Below are 24,084 nucleotides of genomic sequence, written 5' to 3'. Positions count from 1 at the left end.
CCTGGGAATAACAAATTCAGTAAAATTTACAGTAAATAATTTATGTGGTATAATATGCAAACATAATAGATACAGTACTCTATAAAAAATCATTTCAAATCACTAAATATTGCAAGTTATGAAAAATTTCTAAAGAAAATATTTAAAAGTATAAGTCAGAGACTTTAAAGTATACAGATACCAAATGACTTCCATTCTGTTTAATATCCACTTTTAAACAAAAAGAAAACCCTTCATTTGCAAACATCACTTGTGATTCAACTGAGACCATATAGCAAAATATACATGTAATCGGATTGCTTAAACTGGAAAGAGAAAAAAGCAGTCCATCTTTTATTCTATATACAACTAAATCATTGAGATTTTGTTAAAACACTTATAACAGTCATTTATTTCTTACCAAATAAAATTAAATGCATTTCCCATGTTAAAAATTGGTAATTTAGGCAATTCTCCCAAGCAACTAAATGTTAATGCTATTAAATAACAAAGGTTAGACCAATTTTAAAAGTCATCTAATTACCCTCTGCTAAATGTTTTAGCATTTTCACAGGAAAAAAAAAAGAAACTATCTCTGAATAGATCTGTTATTTTAAGCTTCAGAGGAGGTATTTGGTATGCAGAAGATGAATTGTGACCTAGATCTGCCACTGAAATTAACACCAAGAAGGAGCTGCCTTGATTGTAACACATTTTATATATTACTATCGGCTTACCAATGGTATTTCTAACATGGCCAAGTCTCTGTGGGTTTTATTCCACACTCATTTATATGAGAATCATCCAATCAAATAATCCAACACGGGCCCATCAGAAAAACCACGATACAAGGAAATGAAAGGAACTTAAATTGATTGTAATCTCATATTTCAACATAATAGAAATTTAAAATATGAAATAAATGTCAATCTATCTCCTCACTAATTCTGTTTTTCTAATTTTGATTCTTATCTAAGGCTGATATAGAGAGCTCACCTTTGTTTATAGAGAAATTTTAGAGTACTTTGTGTCATACCAGCTTATGAATTTCAATGAATAAACAAAATTTACCTTTGAGTTATTATGATGACAACTAATTTAAAGTGGCATACATATTCAAAGTTGTTACAGGTCATTACAATATGTTAGCCCTTCTTGCACTATGAGAATATCAACGTTGCCTTGCCTTGAATTAAAAACATTAATCAGGGTGCCTGGGTGACTCAGTCATTAGCATCTGCCTTAGGCTCAGGTTTTATCTCAGGGTCCTGGGATGGGGTCCATGTTGGGCTCCCTGGTCAGAAGGGAGTCTGTTTCTCCCTCTACCCCCCACCATTTTCTCTCTCTCAAATAAATAAAATCTTAAAAAAATAAAAATAAAAACATTAATTAAAAGTCAATGTCTTTGCAATATAAATGTATCAAATCAGTCCATTGTATACCTTACACAATGTTATATGTCAATTATATCTCAAAAAAAAAAGTGTCTAAAGTTTTCGCAATCTTTCCATTCCTGATTGGCTGTTTTAGCTTTCCCACAGAGAACATAATCAGGAAGTAACATTTTGAATATTTCCCTACAGTGCAAAAGCTAAATTTTATTGACATGAGTTCTTTTACAGAAAAAAAGCCAAACCACATCTGTGATTAAGGAAAGCTCTCACATACCAAACTGTGAGAGCAAGCATAAAGAGAAGTATGTAAGTCTACAGAGGAAGATATATTTAACTGTCTTTAAAAAAAAAAAAAAAGTCATTCTAACTGTATCTAAATTAATGCATGACACTATCAATTAAATCCTCCTCAGAGCCCAAGTGTCCACTGATTGAGTCATGAATGGATAAAGAAAATGTGGTGTGTAGACACACAAACACACACACACACACAATGGAATATTATTACTCAGCCATCAAAAAGAATGAAATCTTGCCATTTGCAGTGATGTGGATGCAGCTAGAGTCTACCATGCTAAGTAAAGTAAATCAATCAGGGAAAGACATACCATATGATTTCACTCATGTGGAATTTAGGAACAAAACAGATGAACACACGGGAAAGTAAAAAAAAAAAAAAAAAAAAAAGGGAAGCAAACCATGAGACTTAATGATAGAGAACAAACTGAGGGTTGAGGGTTGGGCTAAATGGGTGACGGGTATTAAGGAGGGCACTTGTTATGATGAGCCCTGGATGTCCTATGGTAGTGAGGAATCACTAAATTCTACACCTGAGGGCGCCTGGGTGGCTCAGTGGGTTGAGCCGCTGCCTTCGGCTCGGGTCATGATCTCAGGGTCCTGGGATCGAGTCGATCGAGTCCTGCATCGGGCTCTCTGCTCGGCAGGGGGCCTGCTTCCCTTCCTCTCTCTCTGCCTGCCTCTCTGCCTACTTGTGATCTCTCTCTGTCAAATAAATAAAATCTTAAAAAAAAAAAAAAGATAAATTCTACACCTGAAACCAAAATAAAAATAAAATCCTCACATGTGCAAATATAATCAACTATCAAATAGCATCATTTATTTATATCACTACTGAAAGTTCTCATTAATGCAAAAAAATTAGCTGCTTCTATCACAAAACTTAAATTCTTACCATCATTCTCACAGTTGAATTGTAACTTAGAACTGAAAGAAATGTAATATCCTCAATTCTTAAAAAGCATGGTGGATACATATCAAAGCAAGTACAATGTTTTATATTTTTGTAATCATATTAAAGAAAAGGGCTAAAGTTGTTTTCTGAAAATAAATTTTTTAGTCTTACTGGGTATCTTTCCCATTCCATATAAAAATCTGACTAAAAAGCTCACTGTATGTTTATAACACTGCCTTAATCTCCCAACCCTCCATAACACGTTTAAGCATGGCTGGCTGAATTTGAATCCCTGTCCTAGTATTTCCTCCCCTAAGATTACCTTTTGCAACTTTATTTCTTTGTACCTTGTTCCTCATTGGTAAAACGGGGGAATTAACAGTACCTCATAAAATCAGTGAGCAGAGTAAACAAAGCACATAAAGCACTTAACATAGTCCTAGAATATAAAAAATACTCAATATATGTTAACTACTATTACCCCAAAATAGATGGATTGTAGAGGCAGTAGAGAGTGCTACACCACCAGGTGCTTCACAGTTAGAGAGACCTAGCTTAATGTCCCAGCCCTAGAACATACTGCTTAAGGTCTCCCGGAACACTCATTAATCTCTTTAAACTTCCATTTTCTTATCTTAAGATGTTAATTCTAGTATCTACCTCACAGAGCTCTTGTAAGGATTAAATAATACAATAAATAGGGCGCCTGGGTGGCTCAGTGGGTTAAGCCGCTGCCTTCGGCTTGGGTCATGATCTCAGGGTCCTGGGATCGAGTCCCGCATCGGGCTCTCTGCTCAGCAGGGAGCCTGCTTCCTCCTCTCTCTCTCTCTCTGCCTGCCTCTCTGCCTACTTTTGATCTCTCTCTCTCTCTCTGTCAAATAAATAAATAAATAAATCCTTTAAAAAACCATATTTTAAAAAATAATAATACAATAAATATAAGGGCCTCATCACAGTACTGAACACAAAATAAGTGCTCCCCATCCTCATTATCATTTTCACAATAATATTTAATGCATTCCTTGAAATACTGGCAATAACTCTGAGATATCAAAACTAGAGATAGAAATTACTGGACATAGAATACAATGTAGTATACTACAAGAGAATCCCACAAAAAGGAAAAAAAATCTCTGAAAGAGGGAAGAAAATCATTACTCAAGAAAGGTCTACTAGGAATCATATATGCTATCTCATTTTAATCCTCAAACAAACCGGTGAAGAAGATACATAAGTCCATTTTACAGAGAAGAAAACAGCTTGCCTTAAGATAGGTTACTTATCGTAGGCCACAAAACTAGTATGTGAGAACCAATTTTCAAACGTTCACCTTGTCAGATTCCCAAACTCAAACTCTTCACATACACTATTATACTACACTCTTCCATTTTGCCCTTCTCTATCAACTCTCTGCAACACTCCTGTGAAATAATCAACTGAAGTTACCTGGTTACAATTAATGGACTTGAGAAGCAGGAGGAGGACCCATTTCCAATAAAAGGAGCATTACTTCATTCAACAAATATTTTACTGAATGCCCATTACATGGTAACTCTGCACGATCACAAAGATGGTATTTGTTATGCAAAAATTTCATACCCTAAAGTTAAACGAAAGTATCTGTCCCTAAAGTTGCTGCTCTGATAAATGAGAGGATTTGTTTATTTGAGTTCTCTGTATAATCCCAAATAATTCCTCACTCCTACCACCAAATAGGATTTGGATTTTAAATTCCTGCCAATAGCTTTCTGACATCACAGAAAATTACAGTTAGTTGTCTTATTTGGGGATACTACCTGTGACAGAAAGTAGACAGTTGGTCAAAGATGAAAAAATGTGAGAAAGGAAGACTGATTCACAAGTGAATACAAAAGAGTATATACTGTTACTAAATGACACTAGAGAAAAGAGCTAGGGGGATTGGGTACCCTCCCTTTCCTTTTTTCTACAAAATCTTAAAATATTACTAAAGCCGTAAATTTACTTAATAAGAATTAAAAGTAATTTTTGAGCAAAATATGTTCTATGCTTTTTATGAGCAAAAATGGGAGAGAAAAAAATTAAGATTTCAAAATACACAGCTAACTATAGGTTTAAGACTCAAGCCCGTTACTTACAAGAAATAAAAAATATTTTAGTATCTCCTTATTTAGTTAAAAATCCAAGTATGCTTAAGTGAAAAATGAAGAGCAAAATAGACAAGTCAAAAAAATTGGGTCCTAAATTCAGTTCTATCACTTACTAACTAGAAAATCTTAAGCATGTCACTTCACCTCTTCAAAACTCACTTTAGTTCCCATTTTAGAGATGAGAAATCATTGTTTAAACTATTTTTGAGCAACTCCAAACACCTGGAATCTGAAATCTATGATTAACTAATACATGAAATTGGACTGAGTACAGTTGGGCTGGTGGGAAGGAACATATCTTTCAGCAGAATGATCTCAGAGATTGGCAAACTTTTTCTATAAAGAGCCAGATAGTAGTAAGCTTAGCAGCCCACATGGTCTATCTCAACTACTCTATTGTTCTAGTGTGAAAACTAACAGATAATACATTTGAATGAGTGGAGTGGTGTTCCAATTTATTTCTGGTCACCAAATTTAAATTTCTTATGATATTCATACGTCATGAGGTTTTCTTCAACCATTTAAAATGTAAAGATCCTTATCTGACACGTCATACAAAAACAGGCAGTGGAACTGATTTTTTAACAAATATATAGAAGTAATCCAATGGAGGAAGAAGTGTCTTTTTTCAACAAAGGCACTGGAAATACTGGAAACATGAACCTCAACCCGAACACCTCACACCTTACACAAAGAACTCAAACGAATCAGAGATTCGAATGTAAAAAAGTTACCATTATAATACTTTAAGGAAAAAAATACATGAAAATCTTTGGGATCCAAGCCTTAAGACCTTAGATTTGACACCAAAAGTATGATCCATAAAAGAAAAAAGAAAGAAGAAATTAGACCTCAACAAAATTTACAACTTTTGCTCTGTGAAAGAGCACATTAGAGGAGAGAAAGACAAGCAACAAAAGTGAGAGGAAATATTTGCAAGCAATATATCTGACAAAGGACCCATATATGTAATATACAAAGAATTCTCAAAACTCAACAGTAAAAAAAAAAAAAAAAAAAAGGACAAACAATTCAATTAGAAAATGGGCATTAGACATAAAAAAGAGACAGTTTATTGATACATGGCCAGCAAATGATGGTCAAAATAAAGATGTTAAATTTCACTAGCCACTAGGGAAATGCAACTTAAGTCCATGAGTGGTAATACTTATTACACATCAGAACACATAAAATAAAAAAAAGAGTTAACAATACCAGATACTGGCAAGGATGTGGAGAAAGTGAAAATCTTATACATTGCTGGTGGGAATGTAAAATTGTGCAGACATTTTAGAAAATAGTTTGGTAATAACTTAAAAAAATAAATAAATAACAACACCTAAACATACATTTCTATGACCCAGCAATTGCATTCCCAGAGAAATAAAGGAAAATTTACATCCACACAAAGACCTGAACATGAACGTTCAGAGAACAACCAAACTGGGAAGAACCAAAACATCATTCAGTAGGTGAATGGTTAAACTGTGGTACATCTCTACCACAGAATACTACTCAGCAATAAAAAAGGAGTGAGCTATCGATATATACAACTTGAACGGATCTCAAGGGTATCATGCTGAGTGAAAAAAAAGCCTCAAAAGATCACATACTATATTATTCCATCTATAACATTCTCAAAATGATATACAGTTGTAGAACAGATTGGTGGTTGCTAGAGGTTAAGGAAGGTGGGGAGATATAGTTGGTACCTAAGACTTTCAAGGGTTTAGCACAAGGGCATCTTTGTGGTGATGAACAGTTGTGGACCTTGATTGCAGTGGTGGTTAAATTAATCTACAGGTGATAAAAGGCACAGAATTAAATACACACCATTGTACCAATGTCGATTTCCTGGTGTTGGTATTATACAATAGTTATGTAAGAAGTATCCACTGGGAAAAACAAATGAAGGGTAAAAACTTCTCTGGACTGTTCTTGCAATTTCCTGTGAGTACGTAATTATCTCTAAATAAAAAGTTAAAATACTTTCTGAAAATCTTAGGATAAGGGAGGGAAGACATAACTCTAAATAACAAGGATCTAGCCATTCTCCTTATTAATGTTAGAGTTGTTTCAAGGGCAAAGCTTGATAAAATAACAAAAGGCAGTTCTGAAAGTGCCTCATACCAGCCACTGTTTTAAGTACTTTCCACATACTGCCCCATTTAATCCACATAATAAACTTGTAAAACAAATACTCCAATCCCATTATACAGACAGGAAAACTGAAGCAGAAAGTGGTTAAAGTAGTTTGCCCATGATCAAACAGTAAGCAGTAAAGCCATAAGTTCAACTTAAATTGACTCCAGAGGTATACCTCCTGCACACCACTGTAACAAGTATAAAGATGTTCAGCGAAAAAAGTAAAGATAGCCATCAAAGTGGGTGCAAAAGCCTGGATTAAACAAGGTTAAGCCAGTTTGTTTTCTACAGGGTTCTCAGAAGTTTTAAAATACCAGTCTATGTCATGTACTTAGAAGGCTATATATACAGTTTCTCCCCCATGTATAAGGCCAGGGAGCCTTTTTCCTACAGAATACATAATGCAACAGACCCTCACTCAAAACTTAAAATGTTTAAAACTAGACTTGTAATCCTTCTACAATACATACAAATATCAAATTGTTATGCTGCATACCTGAAACTAATATAACATTTTATGTTACTGTATTTCAATTAACAGGAAAAAAGGTAAGATGTTGAAATTACCAGATCTTAACCTACTTCTTCAAGTATTGGCACACTACAGATGCTTCAAGCTGTGTTGTCGTATATGGTAGCTACTAGTCAAAAGAAACTAGAATTAAATAAAATTAAAAATTCAGTTCCTCAGCTACACCGGCCCCATTTAAGTCTTCAAGACTTATTTCAAGGGCCACATATGACTGATGCTCCCATATTGGACAGCACAGATATAGAACATTTCCATCACGGAGAAAGTTCTGTCAGACAGCACTGAGTTAAAGATTTGTGTTTGTTTGTTTGTTTTTTAAAGAACACGGGGCCTGTGCAATCCTCAGAGAAGAAGCACACTGTTGTTTATTATACGTTTAACTGCCCCTATCCCACCTTAAAAAGGGGCAAGGTCAGAAGTTTTTGATGGAGCTGACTACTGCCATTCTGATCCCAAGGCATGGGAAAGGGGTAAGCAAAGAAGGGGAAAAAGTAACTGAATACCATGAAAAAAAATACTATGAAAAAAAGAAAGGAACTACAAGCCACTGGGGGACAATGCTTGAACTGGGATTCAAGGATCTGGGTTCTACTCCTTATTATACCAATTATTCATTTAAAGTTTGTACTTGGTACTAATTGTGGCTTAATTAGACAAGTCTCTTCACTACTTTGGGCCTGGGTTTCCTCTTCCACAATATAAATCTGAATTAGTTGATCTCTAAGATTCCCTCTACCTCTATATGGTTAAAACACACACACACACAGAAGAATGAAAAGACGGGAAATAGAAGACAGCAAGATCACTGCATACTAGTGGTGGAAACTGGCAGTCCTATCAGACTGGCACAAGTTTTATTCCTGAAAATAACATCTGGATACCACCAAAGAAAGAAAGATTTCATTCAATTCAATAAGTATTTATTGAGCAATTATTTGCAACAAACTGCACTATTTGGAAGTGGCACCACAAAAAAACTGATTAAGTCAAGACCAAGTATATGGAAGGAATCCAAGACTCACAAAACTTTAGATTGAAAGGCTTTGTTCATTAACATGTAATAACTCAGCTGCCCCAATACTAAGAAATACTAAGATATTTATATCTTAAAATCTTCCTGAGGAAACAGAACTAAAAATTATGTAAAATCATATAAAAATCCACGGTATGATCAAAATTCCTACCCTCACCCCACAGAAAATACAAATAAATGCTACGTGTACTTGTGAACAGGAAGACACCAATTTTGGTAAATCTAATTTCTCTAGATCCCACATTTAATTGGGTAGACCTATATTTTCTGAGTTCAATATTTTTGACTCTAGTGAGGGTTACTGGAATCAAATAAATTCCTTTTGTGTGTGTGTGTGCGCGCCAGAAAGAATAAATTGCAACTGGAATTCTTGCTTCTAACTATTCACTTACTGCACATTTCCCACTCGTCACAGTCATAGTTAGTCCTATTTCCTAGGATCAAAAGGGAGAGAAAACCTTCCCCAATCGTCTTCCCAGAATTAAGATTTAACATAAAAATTTTAAACTATTTCACCTCCAGATTTAAAAAAAAAAAAAAACACTACGAACTACGTTCGATATTTTTACCTTGCAGAAGCTAAAACAACCTGTGAGTCGAGTAACCTCTGTAAGAATTCAAACTCATTAAAGCCCCACAGCATACCCGTGAATATTTTGGAGCCTGGGAGAGTGAACAGTTAAGATTTCCACCAAAGATAACAAGAAGAAAGGATTTTAGCGACAGGTCTTTACTTTAGAAAAACAGTTTTTTAATACCCCAGCCACTAATCCCACGCCAAGGACCGCGCGGCGCGGAAATCCTGGCGAATTTGAAAACAAACGTTGGTAGAGGCTCGGGGTGAAGGGCGGGGGCGGGGAGGGATAGCCTGGTAAGGGGGTTAGCAACTGACAGCTCGGCCTCGAAATGAGAAGCCTCAAGTAGGTCAGGCTGTGTCAACGGTTTGAAATCCAGAGTCCACCCCAGTGGGCTTAAGGGAGTAGAGCAGCAGGAGGTAAGTCGGGGTCTGGCGTCTTTCAGTGCTAAAGGGGCGGGATATCAGAACTGAGAGAGACCTAAAGCCCAAGCTCGGGGCAGTTCGCCCGCTCTCACCTCTCTTGGGGGCCTTGGTCAGAGGCACCCCTCCAGTCCTCTCGCCGTTTTCCTGCTTGTCCTTGTGCTTGAGATCGCCAGGAACGCAGGAGCTGGGGTCACCATCGGAGCCGCGGTGGTGATGGTGCTTGTGCCGCTCCTTGTGGCCCTTATGCTTGGGCCCGGCCGCGCTCACCGTCAAGGGAGAGAAGGTGAAGAGGGCCGAGGTGCCTGGGGCCGGGAGCGGGGCAGCGACAGCGGGCCCGGCGGGTGCCAGCGAAGGTGGCGGCGGAGGCGGCAGGAGCAGAGGCTCAACAGGGCCTGGGACGGTTGGGGCTGCATTCGTTGGCGGCAGCGGCCCGGGATGTTGGCGGCTGCGACGCCGCCGGTGAGGGGGAGCGAGAGGGGGGTCCTGGCTCGGCCGCCCCCGCTTCTCCTGAGACCCCCCACTGCTCGCTCGGCGCTGCCGCTTCACTCCCCGCGGCGAGACCCCAACATGAGGTTTCTCCTTCCCTTCTTTGTCCGGCTCTTCCTGCGCCGCCACCGCCCGTACTACGCGCACTGCTCCGACCTGCGCAGCCATTTCACCCACAAACACACATTTAAATGGCCCGACCGCCCCCCCGTCCGCGTTTCGCGCAAGCGCCGCCCGCGCACGGCCCTCTGGGCATTGGAGTCTCTCCCCCGCCCTCCACTTCTCGGCGGTTCTTCCTCCGGAGCTGAACATGCCGGAAGCGGCCGTTCCCTGCGCTTCTCCGCAGGCCTCTCCGAGCAAGCTCTATTGTAAAACACCCTGGGCGGCGCAGAGCCTCATGGGAGCGGTAGTTCCCTTGGGCCCCCGCCGCGTCCCTAACTCTGGGAGTGGAGGAGCGGAAAGAGAGCGTGAGCCGAGTCACGCTTCGGGAGGCGACGCAACCGCTGCTGGGCGGAGAATTGCCGCCAACCGCCTTAACGGCCGAAACAATGTTAGTGGTTTTCAGAGTCGGCCGGCGCGTTCCCATTATCGTGTCCGTGTGCTGCTTCGTCATTTCATACAGAGTCGGCGGTCTCCATAGGTACTTTTATATTTCGTAGTCCTCTCATAACCTTTGTGAGGTAGAAGAATCTGCGGCCTTTTATCTTTGGACATGCGATGTACCGAAGAGGAAAGGGGAACTTGATCATACGTAAAATGAGGGCGATTTGGGTTTAGAATCGGATGGGGCCGCAGTGAAGACATGTTTTAACCTCTTCGTGGGCACAGCTCCAGGCTGGCAAAGGCAGGTGCAAGAACAGCCCGGACGCCTGGTGAGCGCCGCCGCACCTCACCTTCGAGCCTGGAGAGGTAGCGGCCATCATTTATGTCGAATCCATCCCCACGGTGACGAAAAAAATTCTAGAAGGAAAACCTTGTTTTTAAGCTTTTTTAAACAAGTTTCTCCCCGCCCCCAAGTCGCAAGTATAGGGTTGCATGAATTTGAGAAGTGCGTCTACCACAGAACATTCCAAAAATCGTCACTGTTCACCAAGGTTGCTGCCCGGAAATTCATTCACAATTCCATCGTCAAGATTTTAGATTTTTACCTAAGATTCTGTTCGCGTGTTTGGTCCTTGATGAGGATCTTTGGGAGTAATTGATTACAATGAAGTACTCAGGAACACCACTAGTGCCTGGAGAAGTATTCAGCTAAATAAACACTAAAGCTGGTTTTTAAAACAAAGTTTATTCAGCACCTATTGTGTACTTTGTGCTATAATAAATAGGTTAACATATCATCCAATTAGCCCTATCATGAGGCTTCCTAACGAAAGGTATTGAAGAACAAATGCTGTTTTAAGTATTTCATGTTTCTAAAAGAAAGAAACTTCTAAGTTAAAGTCATTAGGAGAACTCGGGAATCCTCTGTAACATTAATTACCCATTGACTTATTTGTTACATAAAATCAGATTTGAAAACTCAGATTTTCTAAAACTAAGGCAGACCCACATTCATAGGGAAAATTTCTTAAACCTCTGATTGGTTGGATATAAGTCGCATGTATTTATGCAGGTCCTTCGAAATGAAAAATGCTACCAAAAGATAGCTATTTTGCTGATTATTCTAGACTTGGTAACTGAATAACTGGTTAAAACTTATCAGAAATGTAGTTGAACATCTTGTTAGTAGATATATCCAAATATAGAAATGATTTTATTTACATATTTTATTCTCTTAAGCATAACTTCTTATTATTCTAGTTCTCTAGTTTTCCATCTTTGGGAAGATGTGCAACATGTACTCCATTTAGGCAAAAATAATTCCCAAGGAAGAGTCATTGCCACAAGCACAGGTCAGATTTTGTGAAACACTTTCTGTAGTAATTTTGGCAATGTAAACATTCAGTTGACATCCAATTCTTAAAAACATTTTGAAGTTTATAAAAAAAATACTCTGAGACTTATATTTGTGTAGAAAAGTAGAATAAAAATAACTTCCAAAATGAAAAATAAGTCCATTCAAAAACTGTGTCTCATACAGTGATACAGTGTTCTCTACATAAGCTCAAGTGACAAATTTATTTCCAGTTTCCAGCCCAATATGAGATGAAAATGTAAAGTTTCTGGCACTTATTTGAATATTCTTTTCTAATATTGCTATTAACACATATTATCTTCATTGTTGAAATGAATATGGAAACCTTATTTTAGCTAATAGTATTTTAGTACTCTTATTTGCAGATGTACTTGCAGCCTATATTCCAAAGTTGTGTTAAATATTCCAAGTTGGTGGTGGTTTTCTTGGTCCTTTGGGTTTTGAAAAACGATTTGCAAAACCTAAGAACAGAAATAATATAAAAAATATTTTGTATAGAAATAAATACTTAGATTTTAGAGTGTATTATAACATATGCAAGTACATGGACTTTTTTTCAAAAATTTAGGGAACACCTTTGATTATTTTAATAATAGATTGTAAAGGCATAGTACTTAAGTTAATGCTTAAATGGTAATGGAATATTAATAACATTTTAATTTTGTAGAACACTTACAAATTTTATAATGGTAATAATTAGGTGAAGAACCCTGGTTATAACAACCTTTGGTAATTCAGCAGATACAGTTGACCCTTGAACAGCATTTTCTTTAGCATTTTCTTTCTTTAGCATCTACTTAGCATATATATATTTCTTTAGCATATATAGAACACATATATATATATATAGCAAACAAAATATGTGTTAATCAACTGTTTATGTTGTACATAAGACTTCTGATCAACAGCTTACCATTAGGAGTTAAGTTCTGGGAGATTCTAAGTTTTTGCGGATTGTCAACTACATGGGGGCACGGGGGCATCCCTGTCTTCCATATTGTTCAAGGGTCAATTGTAATATCCTTTTTTTCCCAGTTTTACTGACATGTTATTGACCTATAAAATATGTAAGCTTAAGGTATACAACATGATGATTTGATACACATATATATTATGAAATGATTATCACATTAAGACTAAGTAACACCTCCATTCCCTCATAAGATTACCATTCTTCTGTGGTGATGACATTTGGGATTTACTCTAAACTTTCAAGTATATAATACAGTACTGTTATAATTATCATGCTGTACATTAGACCCCCAGAACTTACTCATCTTACAGCTGGAAGTTTGCACTCTTTGACTAACATCCCTCCATAGCCACTGGCAGCCACCATTCTACTCTATATTTCTGTGAGTTTGGCTTTGTTAGATTCTACATATAACTGAAAACATACAGTATTTGTGTTTCTCTAGCTGACTTATCTTGGTGTAATGCCCACAAAATTCATCCATGTTGTCTCAAACAACAGGATTTCCTTCTTTTTTAAGACTGAATAATATTCACACACACACATAATGTATATATACATATTTTCTTCATTCAGCTGTCAGGTGGAGACTTAGTTGTTTCCATGTCTTGTCTATTTTAAGTAACAGTGCAATGAACATGGGGTGCAGATATCTCTTCTGAGGTAATGATTTCATTTCCTTTAGATATATACCCAGAAGTAGGATTGCTGGATCATATGATAGTTCTATTTTTCGTGTTTTCAGGAACTTGTGTTTTCCATAATGGCTATACCAATTTACATTCACAACAGCGTTTTACAGTTCTCCTTCTCCACAGCCTAGCTAATACTTGTCTGTTGTCTTTTTGATAATGGCCATTCTGACAGGTGTGGTTTTGATTTGCATTTCCCTGATGATTAGTGATATCAAGCATCTTTTCACTTACCTGTTGGCCATGCATGTGTCCTTTTCAGAAAAATGTCTATTCAAGTCCTTTGCCCATTTTTTTAACTGAATTGTTTGTTTTTTTAAGTATTGTCCTGAAAAACTAAGTAATTACCTCTGCCCCCCCCCCAAAAAAGGAGGAAAACAAGAAAACTTTGCACAACAAATGAAAACTATTTCTGGGTCCTTTCAAAAAGATTTGCAGGTTGATAACATTATCTCTTTATCCTTCAACATAGGACTTTTCTTTGATGATGGTATATTTTCAAGGTACTCTGACACAGCAACTTTAGGCACTCAAATTGAACAATGAAAGCTTTGAACAGAACTGAGGAAAAGATCAAATGAGATATTTGTTAAAGCATCCAGCACAATGTCTGGCTCATTGTAACTACTTAAGTGTTGCTCCAATCAGAACGAGAAAAATATTATACCAAAACTAGAAGAAAAGGAGAGTACGGAAGAGAAGAAAAGAATATAAAAACAAGAACCCTAGTAATATTAAATTTAATAATAGAACCACTGAATTCTCCGAGTGAAACTAAAATTACACTGTATGTTAACTGAAATTTAAATAAAAACTTAAATATCAAGAAAACTAATAGTAGTGATGATGAAAAATATTGGGGGGAGAAGCACACAGCCACGCTCATGTACATTTTACTTCTTTGAGTGAGAAAAAAAAAAACAGAAGGAAAAATATTTCAGGTTAAATAGTTTCATATACATAGTCACAAACTCATCTATTCAGTCTAGATAGCTTGACTATAACCCAAGTAGACTGAGAATAGAAGTAAGAACATAATATACAAGAAGTAAGTATCTGAAATTTAAGGGATATCCACATTCAGTCATTTTCACTGATCATTTCTGAATAGATTAGAACAATAGTGAGTTATCTGTTTTTCATGTAGGCCAATCCAGGAAAAATAAAAAATGTTTATAAATCACAAAATTTTAAAATTCACATTTAGATATATTTTTAAGTAAAATATTACGGCAATTTCTGTTGCTTCCTTTCTAAAAAAGACCCAATGAAAAAGTTGTGCTTTTAATTAAGTAAATATTCAAATCTAAGCATATTTGAGAAGAAATAATATGGAGGAAGCTCTGTAATATTTTATCTTCATATTAGATTACAGACTGCTGTGAAGTTATATGGGTCATGAATTACTCAAGCGGTATCATGGATTAAGAGAAAAGAAGCAAGGGAACATTTGTGTTCCTGGCAAAGTTTGGTGCTTTTTTCATAAGTTATATGAAAATATATGAATTTTTTAGCTAAATGATTTCATAAGAATAACTTTTTTTCCCTAACATTTTAAACCTTAGAGTTAACGTAATCATAATCCAAATAACATTTTAAAGCTCAAGAAACATCCCGAGATTCTAGTTAAATAATTTGGCCAAGGTGGAATGAATAGAGACCATAATCCAGGTGAGGCAGAGATTGCTACCTTTCCACCAAAATCTTTCCTTGGTTCTTCAGGAACAGAATTGTATCTCAGCAACTGCCTCCCTAGCATTATCACATTTCACAGTCACTCTTGCAATTTAGATGTAGCACATACCCAAATTCTCTTCAAGGAAATGTGAGATGACATGATATTGCCACTTCCAGGCCAGTACCCTAAGACCAGAAGAGGAGGCCACACCTTTACACGTTTACACATGTTCCTCTCATTTTCTTGCCACGTGTAATCTGGATATGGCAGTAACCCAACTCTAACCATAGGAACAAGGACAAGACCACAGAGCAACTGCCTTCAAGGTCTTGTCCTAGGGAACCTTAGGGGGCTCCCAGACCATTTCATGGGTTCTGCTTTTTCAGTAATAGTTTTTAGTAATAATAGCCTACATTAATTACTATACTTCATATAAAAATTTGTAGTATATGTGATACTATTAAAGAGTATCATGGGGGCGCCTGGGTGGCTCAGTGGGTTAAGCCTCTGCCTTCGGCTCAGGTCATGATCCCAGGATCTTGGGATCGAGCCCCGCATCGGGCTCTCTGCTCAGCAGGGAGCCTGCTTCCTCCTCTCTCTCTGCCTGCCTCTCTGCCTGCTTGTGATCTCTGCCTGTCAAATAAATAAATAAAATATTAAAAAAATTTTTTTAAAAAAGTATCATGAATTTATGTCACATAGAATAATAGGATGACTAAAATAATATAAGATTATTTTAAGTTAATATTAGGGGCAGTGGGGCAAACAGTTCCTTTAAACTATCAGAATTATGCTTCAGCTCCTATGTAGAATGAGCAATATAAGAGAGAGCAACTGTTATTATCATACTTGTGTATTTTTTAACTTTGATTAGATATGAACTGGAGTATCATAGCATCTCAGAATTTCATTTGGCTTTGGCTAGTAACATTTATTTACTACATGCCAGCAGAGTTATTTCATTACCTAGCTTCATTTTCTGCTATGCTAGGCATTTCAGTCCTAGGTAAGTTATTAAGAGGTAACTAAGGTCAAAAATGAAAAAGATAAATTGCATGGAAAGGATATAAATATAAGGACTTAAATATCAACCTTGAATCATACTTAAAGTTGTAACACACTATGAGATAAACATTTTTTTAACTCTATTGGAAAATAACACACATACCAAAATTCAGAAAGGAGCTGGAGAAATTTGACTGAACAGAGTCTGCAGACTTGTTTGGTGGGGAAGAATTACAGATACCTAGAATCAAAAGAAAACAATGTAAGGGAAAAAATGAAGGCAGACTCCAATTACTGTTTATCAGACCACATAATTTTGAAATTAAACTTTTCCTCCAAAGTAATACTCCCAAATAAACATATTACTATATAATGTAACAAAATATAGATGCTTACAAATGGGTTAACACTATAATCTCATTTTGGTGTGGGTATTTTTTTAAGGGTTTTTTGCCCCTTGGAAACAGATTGTCTAGTAAAGCCCAACACTAAAGAGAAATCACTGGAGTATTCAGAAATAACATCCATTACATTTTGAGTCAACTTCTTGGGGGATTCACATTGTGGTTTTTTATTTCATTTTACTTTGCACTCTGATCACTTTTTTTTTTTTTTTTTTTTTTTTTTTTTTTTTTTGAGAGAGAGAGAGAGGAGAGAAAGAACAAGCCCATGCAGGGGAGTGGTGGAGGGAGGAGGGGCAGAGGGAGAGAGAAAAATTCTAAGCAAGCTTTAGGATGGATCCCACAGTCCTAAGACCATGACCTGAGTCAAAATCAAGAAGAAGCCTAACCAAATGAGCCACCCAGGAGCCACTGCACTCTGATCACTCTTAACATGTTTTAAATAATTTGTTTTGCACATTAGCTCATCCATGGCACGCCTATGGTTTTTCTTATAGTATCCATTACTCCTAAATATCTTTCTTCACTTTCCAGCCTATATTTTTCCCATTATAGATGATTCTAGTTAGGCCCAGAATCTCCCAAAAGCATTGTTATATTGCTTTGTTTTGCTATTTTAGCCACTTACAGGTTGGTTTAAAAATGTTTCTCTTCCCAGCACCTTAAGATATTCATGTAAAAGTTACTGCCCAATTTTTAAAACAGTCCAGTGAAAACATCATCCATATTTTGTGCATGCACTACTTAGCAGTGAAAAAAGATGATTTCAGGTTTATAAACCTTCTATAAGACTTTATATAAAAAGAACATATGATTAGGGAGAAATTATTAAATAGTCACCTTTTTTGGCTTTCAGCATTTTGAGTGTGCAGTATGGGGACTGCATCTGTGTTTGTAAACACATGCCTAATGCTAGGATTCAAGAAAAAAAAACTCTCTTCATGAAGGTACTTGAATATGAATCACTAGAGTACATACTGAATTTCAATCAGATTCAATTAAAATATATATTTATTGAATGCCTATTATGTGCCAAGCCTTGGGCTAGGGACTCAGGATAGAGACATGAATAAGTAAGTGAAGGTGAGAAATTCAAGACATATCAAAATCATCACTAAACTTCATGTGAGCTGACAGAAAGAAAACAGTTGTGCCCAAAGGGCATGTTGTGGGGTTTTTTTTTGTTTTTGTTGTTCTTTTATCACAGGGGACAAAATTTGCAAATATATCAGAGGGAACAGCTATTTTGCATATTGGCTTGTCACAGTTTGGTTTGCTTTTTTTGTTTCTTCTTCAAAATGGCAGTGCCATATGGTTGAACTTAATATACTTGCGAGTACCTAGTTTTGTTAAGTTATTATATAAATAAGACTGATTATCCTACAATTCGCTTTTCTCGCTTAATGAAATATCTTGGGTTTTTTCCTGTGGCAGCTCCAGTAGAACTATATTATGTCACAGATATTTTTAAGCAGCCTGCCCAGCATTAATTCCTCCTCCTTCTGATAACAGAATTTGAGTTTTCCTTTAGCAAACCATCCCTCCCCAATTTTCAGCTCCCTTATGTCTGGTGAAGTTGATTCTACTCTTAGATCAAGGAACTGACCTATAGGCCTAATTTTCAGTTGGTGCATTGCCATAATCATACCAGGTATTTAGGTCTAACCTCATTTCTTATTGGTCAGTGTCCATATATAACAATTGTTAAATATTTTAATAATAGTTAACAGTATGACAGTATGACACCGCTCTGCTTAATCAGAATATACTGGCAATAAATTGGTTCAAGGATGGGCAAATGAATCAAACCAAGACAATCAGGCCCAATCAGCCCTAGTCATCAGACTGTTCCTTGAGCAACCAGGAAAGAGCTAATTTTTTCCATCATAAGCCTGAAACCACATGATAAACGCCTCCTCATGAATGAGCAAACCAGAGTAAAACAAAGCTGGAGATACGGAATGAGATTAGGTCCTGATTATATCATTTGAACTCTTGGTTACAGGCCAATGAATCCCCCTTTTCCACTTAAGCTAGCTTACATTGGTTTTTCTATCACTTGCAACTGAGGGATACCTGAGTAGTGTTTCCCACCAAAAGTAGGCATCAGAAAACATGGTCAATATCTTTAGTTCTTGTCACCCTATAATTCACTCTCCACACAGCAGATAGCAGGATCTTTTTTAAAAACAGATCATGTAAAATCTCTGCCTAAAGCTCTTCAGTGACTTCCCATTACACTTAGAAAAAATTCTAAACTAAGCATGGCCTGTAAAGATTTAACTACCTTCTCCCCCACTTCCACCATCTTGTCAGCCACACTTTACTGCTCTGCCCTCTTGATAACATGCAGCTATGATGGCTTCCTTTCTGTTCCTACAATACACCGAACTCCTACCTCAGAGGGTTTGCATATGCTGTTCCCTCTATCTGGAGGGCTCCTCTCCACTTTTCTCCTGACTGGCTATTCCTTCAGGTCTCAGGTTTAATGATCACTTAGAAAGGGCCTCCTAGACCACTCTTTCTAAAATAAATCCCTTTGGGGATACCTGGGTGGCTCAGTGGGTTAGGCTGCTGCCTTTGGCTCAGGTCATGATCCTAGGGTCTGGGATTGAGTCCCTCATCAGGCTCCTTGCTCAGCATGGACCCTGTTTCTCTCTCTGCCTCTGCCTGCCACTCTGCCTGCTTGTGCACACACACTCTCTCTCTCTCTCTCTGGCAAATAAATAAATAAAATCTTTTTAAAAATTGAAAAAATAAAATAAATCCCTTTGTAGCATAACAAATAGCATGGAGGACAAGGGGAGATGGAGAGGAGAAGGGAGTTGAGGGAAATTGGAAGGGGAGGTGAACCATGAGAGACTATGGACTCTGAAATACAATCTGAAGGTTTTGAAGGGGCCGGGGATGGGAGGTTGGGGGAACCAGGTGGTCGGTATGAGAGAGGGCACGGATTGCATGGAGCACTGGGTGTGGTGCAAAAACAATGAATACTGTTATGCTGAAAAAAATAAATTTTTTTAAAAAATCCCTTTGTTATTCTCTCTCATAGTTACCCTCTTGGTTTCCTACACAGCATTTATCACCATGTTTTGGTATGTTCGTATCTGTGAATTGTTTAATATCTGAATCCCTCACTAGACTTAAGTTCCACAAAGGCATAGTCTAATACCTGTTGTGTTTCCCATCATATACCCAGTGCCTTACAAAATGCTGGATGCACAGTAGGCACTCAATGAATATTCAATGAATGATTAACACTATGCTTAAATGCAAGCTTAAAACCACAGGTCAAGAACACTCATTTTATTAAAAGTAAGACCAGCTTTAACTACAGACAAGTTAGAGATCCAGACTAAAGGGAGAACATCTGGACTTCAGGAGTCATGAACCATCTGGAAGGGTAAGAGGAGACATACCCAAGTACAGGCAGATAAATCTAAAGCTTCAGGATTTTTTTTTTTTTTTTTTTTTTTTTTAGCTTCAGGATATTTTGAGGGCCAGGTATTATTCTTCACTTAAGGACAAAAGACCAGAGGATGAAGGCAACTGATAAATTGAAATTAGTTTAGATCTAGAGAATGATCTGGGAAGTCTTATTTAGAAATAAGACTCAGGGTGCCTGGGTGGCTCAGTGAGTTAAAGCCTCTGCCTTCGGCTCGGGTCATGATCTCAGGGTCCTGGGATCGAGTCCCACATCGGGCTCTCTGCTCAGCAGGGAGCCTGCTTCCCTCTCTCTCTCTCTGCCTGCCTCTCTGTCTACTGTGATCTCTCTCTGTCAAATAAATAAATAAAATATTTTTTAAAAAAAATAGAAATAAGACTCAGAATTTCTGAGCATCCCACATCTTGAATCTATGCCAACCTAAATTTACCTGCAATTTCTGTATCTTTGATATCCCCAAGATAGGGTTGGGGCTATATTAAAAAAAAAAAAAAAAGCCAGTCTCTTTCTCTTTTTTTAGGAGAAAGAAAACGGTGTTTCATAAGCTAAGCTGTTCAAACCAAGCTGGCTAGCTATTAAGTCAGTCACTTCTTTGCTTCAGGCTGTTTTATTTCCCCTGTTTTATACTACAGTTTTCTCTGAAATGTTTAAATTCCCTTTTGACTCACTTTAGAGGAAAGAGTATATTTTCCAATCATACTTTATGATCATAGGTAAGAAATCCATTCACTTCTAAGATCAGGTGTAGTGTCAACAAAGGCAAGCTAGAACAAGTTTATTGATGGGATAGTGAAGAGAAAACTTAGCAGAAACAGGTAAGATTCAGCTATAAACCTTCTTATATAGATAATACCATAAATTGTGTTTTCTCAGCACTCTTTGTCCCTCCCTATAACACCAATATAATGCCAAATCACTGTTTGGTCCTTGGTGATTAATCAAGTGGATCAAATTCATAAAAAGTATATCACTATGTTTTATATACTTTGTAGTTATAAATAAGGATTTCTGAGATAATTTCCCACAGTTTCAGGAGTCTTTTGGTTTTGTTTTCATTACAATATAGTGAAAATAATAAGCAACAGACTTTTATTACTAATAATACTTGGCAAAAATGCAAACGTGTCAATACTTTGCTTCTTTCATTAAATCAACACATTTGTTTCACAATATGCTTTGCTGTGACTATTTTCAAAGAAAATACATCCAAGGTTAGACTGCTAGGAATTTTAAATAACACACTTGTATGACAGCATCTCAGGATGGGTGGAAAGTGGCACACATCATATTATTCCTGTCTGTTAAACACAAACTCCCTTTCCCTTTACCCGCTTCCAATATTAGCACTGTGGATCCTCACATGCTACAAGGCCCAGGAGTGAGCCTTGTGACACAGAGTGCCCTAGCAAGGCTCTGTAGAGGAATAATATTGTTAATGTTTTCACAGAGTGGTTATATAAGGAAAAATTACATAATTGTGGAAGTGTATATGTATTCTAAAAAAACAAGTAAAAAGAAACTTACTCTTTTTCACATTTCTCAAAATTTTCAAACTCTACAAAAATGAAAAGGAAAATGTCAGTTTTTTCTTATTTTCCTATGAAATCCAAAATACTTTCATCAAGTAAAAATACAGATTTCAGTTGAAAGGATTAATTTCCCTAAAAATAGCCATCAAATGCACAAAATTATTTTTCCATCTTGCCATTTTAACTCAGTGCAAAGTCTCCACTAGATTTTATCTTGCTATTTGTTTCCCATCAACATAAGAATCACTCTATGTATTTAGAAGGAGTGCTATCAGAATATCAGAGAAAGAGGAGTTCCTATGTTTCTTCTTTATTAGGACCATTCTAGAAACCACAGTGGCTTCTGAAGATAGCTATGATACCCAGCCATTCCCATTCTAGCCAAGAACTTCTAAAAATCATACTCTGAACTAAATTTACTAAGGTCCACTCCATACTGTTACCATACTACTTCCCTCTCCTTTTCAGCAAAACCACTCTGCCTCCTTTACAGTGAAGTCCCTAACTTATCTCTTCCAGGAACTGACCCATATTTCTCTTCTTCACATACCTCAGCATGTATGTTTTTAATCTGTTTTGCGGTATTTTGTTCTTTTTGATATCTTCATGTTGTTTCTCATATAGGCATTGGATTCCAATGGATTAACTGTTCTCTTTTCAAGGACACATAGATATCCTTTAGGACATTTCTATCTTCTAACACCTAACAGGAGTGTAGTTTTCTATATAATAGATATTTAATAAATTCTTTTTGGAGGGAAATTTTTTATTTAAAATTTTTAAAATAAATCAGTAATTTATAATTCAAAATATTACAGTCAAAATGCTCCCATCTTTGTTCTCCATCTATCCAGTTTCTGACCCTTCCTCCACAGATAACCATTATTGTTCATTTCTTATGTATCCTTCCAGAGTCCCTTATAATGTACAATACAAATATAACTTTAAGGAAAAGTTAATAAATTATAAATAAGTACACTGAGAGCATCCTTATTCCTTTTAAAACTATATAGTATTTCACTATATGCATATACTATGATTTATGACTTATTTAATCAGTTGACCTAGTGATTAACAGTCTTGTTCCCAATCAGCTGTTCTTATAAATAATCTAATTTCCATCTTGATTCTAGCAACAGGGAAGGGGTGAAGGGTGGGAACACCTTCAGAAATGAAGACTCTCGTATATTTCTTAAAACTCCCATCTTTTTTACCTTAGTCCTTGTGAAACCTTTTCCCGGAGTCTTCAATATCTGTTTTGAAGATGTTGAATTTTCCACGGTATTAGGACAGCTAGTAGAATAAGTCTTTACAGGCTGAGCTTGCATACCTTTAAAAAAATGATTTGATGCATAGCTTTTTAAGCCTTTGGGATATATATAGGTATATATTCAGTAATTCTTAGCTTGGCTTTTTATGCATTATTTTTACATTATGGTTTTTTTTAATGTACTATTTTTATCTTCTTTAATCATTCTTTATACTTTACCATTTAGGTCCTACTTTATTGTTAATCTTTTAGCAGTCTCATATTTATAGCTTTTTTGAGAGGAATATACTAGTCACTTACATTCTTCATCAGCAAGAATGAAGGACTCCAGGGTTCTTTCTGGGAGTGGAGGTGGGGAGGGAGAAGAACGATCTTGATGTAGATCTGTGATAAGAAGAGTAGACAACAAAAGAAAACAAAACAAAAATCCATCAATTAAATATTAGAAGTCAAAACTCCTTTTTGGTGTTGTATAATGTTTCCAACTTTTCAATATTAACCTACGACAAACACATAAATAATCTGAACAACAGCTGGAGCCACAAGAATTTTTTTGTTCTGGCTTTTTAGCCAATGAACCTATGATGCATCAAAAACTTGTACTCCCGGGATGCCTGGGTGGCTCAGTTGGTTAAGCAGCAGTCTTTGGCTCAGCTCATGATCCCAGCATCCTGGGATCGAGTCCCACATCAGGCTCCTTGCTCGGCAGGGAGCCTGCTTCTCCCTCTGCCTCTGCCTGCCATTCTGTCTGCCTGTGCTCACTCTCTCTCCCTCTCTCTGACAAATAAATAAAATCTTAAAAAAAAAAAAAGTTAAAAAAAAAACAAAAAAACTTGTACTCCCCTAGAAAAGTAGTTTTCCAAAGAAATTGAACTTGAAATTAATCAAGCTTCTAGATCTAACCATCATTTTACATAGAATCCTGGGGATAGCATAACACGTTAATAAATAAAATCATGAAAATATAAACAACAAAAATCCAGAATATTCACAGTCTTTAGGAAAAATGATCCACGCTCTTCTACAAATAATAGCACGAGGGAATAAAAAGGAGGGAAAACTCTTACAAATTTTAAAAGACTTAACAAATATATAAACCAAATGCAATGTGTAGACTTTGAACCCAGATGCATATAAACCAACTGTAAAAAGACATTTTTGAGGCAATTTGAGAAAATTATATAAAATCATATTAAGGGATTATTGTTAATTCCATTGGCGTGATAATGCTGCTATGGTAGGCTTAAAATGTGTTTGGAATTTTCCATGATATAAAGAATTTT

At 36.8% G+C, this 24,084-nt stretch overlaps 2 protein-coding genes across 5 annotated transcripts in view; both read right to left on the bottom strand.

Moving 5' to 3' along the window:
* Positions 1-11,054, bottom strand: part of RSBN1 (round spermatid basic protein 1) — a 50,289-nt gene extending 39,235 nt beyond the window's left edge. Inside the window, exon 1 of the mRNA XM_004769838.3 lies at positions 9,497-11,054. Within this exon, the coding sequence (XP_004769895.2) occupies positions 9,497-10,202 (706 nt within the window). The 5' untranslated portion in view covers positions 10,203-11,054. The remainder of the gene's footprint in view (positions 1-9,496) is intronic.
* Positions 11,055-11,159: 105 nt separating this feature from the next.
* The window catches only part of PTPN22 (protein tyrosine phosphatase non-receptor type 22), a 57,889-nt gene continuing 44,964 nt past the window's right edge, over positions 11,160-24,084 (bottom strand). For all 4 annotated transcript variants that reach the window (XM_013044411.2, XM_013044412.2, XM_004769835.3 and 1 more), the window contains 5 exons: positions 23,102-23,185; positions 22,746-22,861; positions 21,527-21,557; positions 16,320-16,397; positions 11,160-12,269 (listed from right to left, as the gene is read on the bottom strand). In XM_013044411.2, coding sequence (XP_012899865.1) covers positions 12,205-12,269; positions 16,320-16,397; positions 21,527-21,557; positions 22,746-22,861; positions 23,102-23,185 — 374 coding nt within the window. In that variant the 3' untranslated portion in view covers positions 11,160-12,204. The remainder of the gene's footprint in view (positions 12,270-16,319; positions 16,398-21,526; positions 21,558-22,745; positions 22,862-23,101; positions 23,186-24,084) is intronic.

This window comes from Mustela putorius, unplaced genomic scaffold (assembly GCF_011764305.1).
Source record: "Mustela putorius furo isolate JIRA1106 unplaced genomic scaffold, ASM1176430v1.1 tig00000585_pilon_pilon_pilon, whole genome shotgun sequence".
NCBI lineage: Eukaryota > Metazoa > Chordata > Mammalia > Carnivora > Mustelidae > Mustela > Mustela putorius.
The sequence above is the reverse complement of the archived record's forward strand: the minus strand, read 5'-3'. Positions and strand labels throughout refer to the sequence as shown.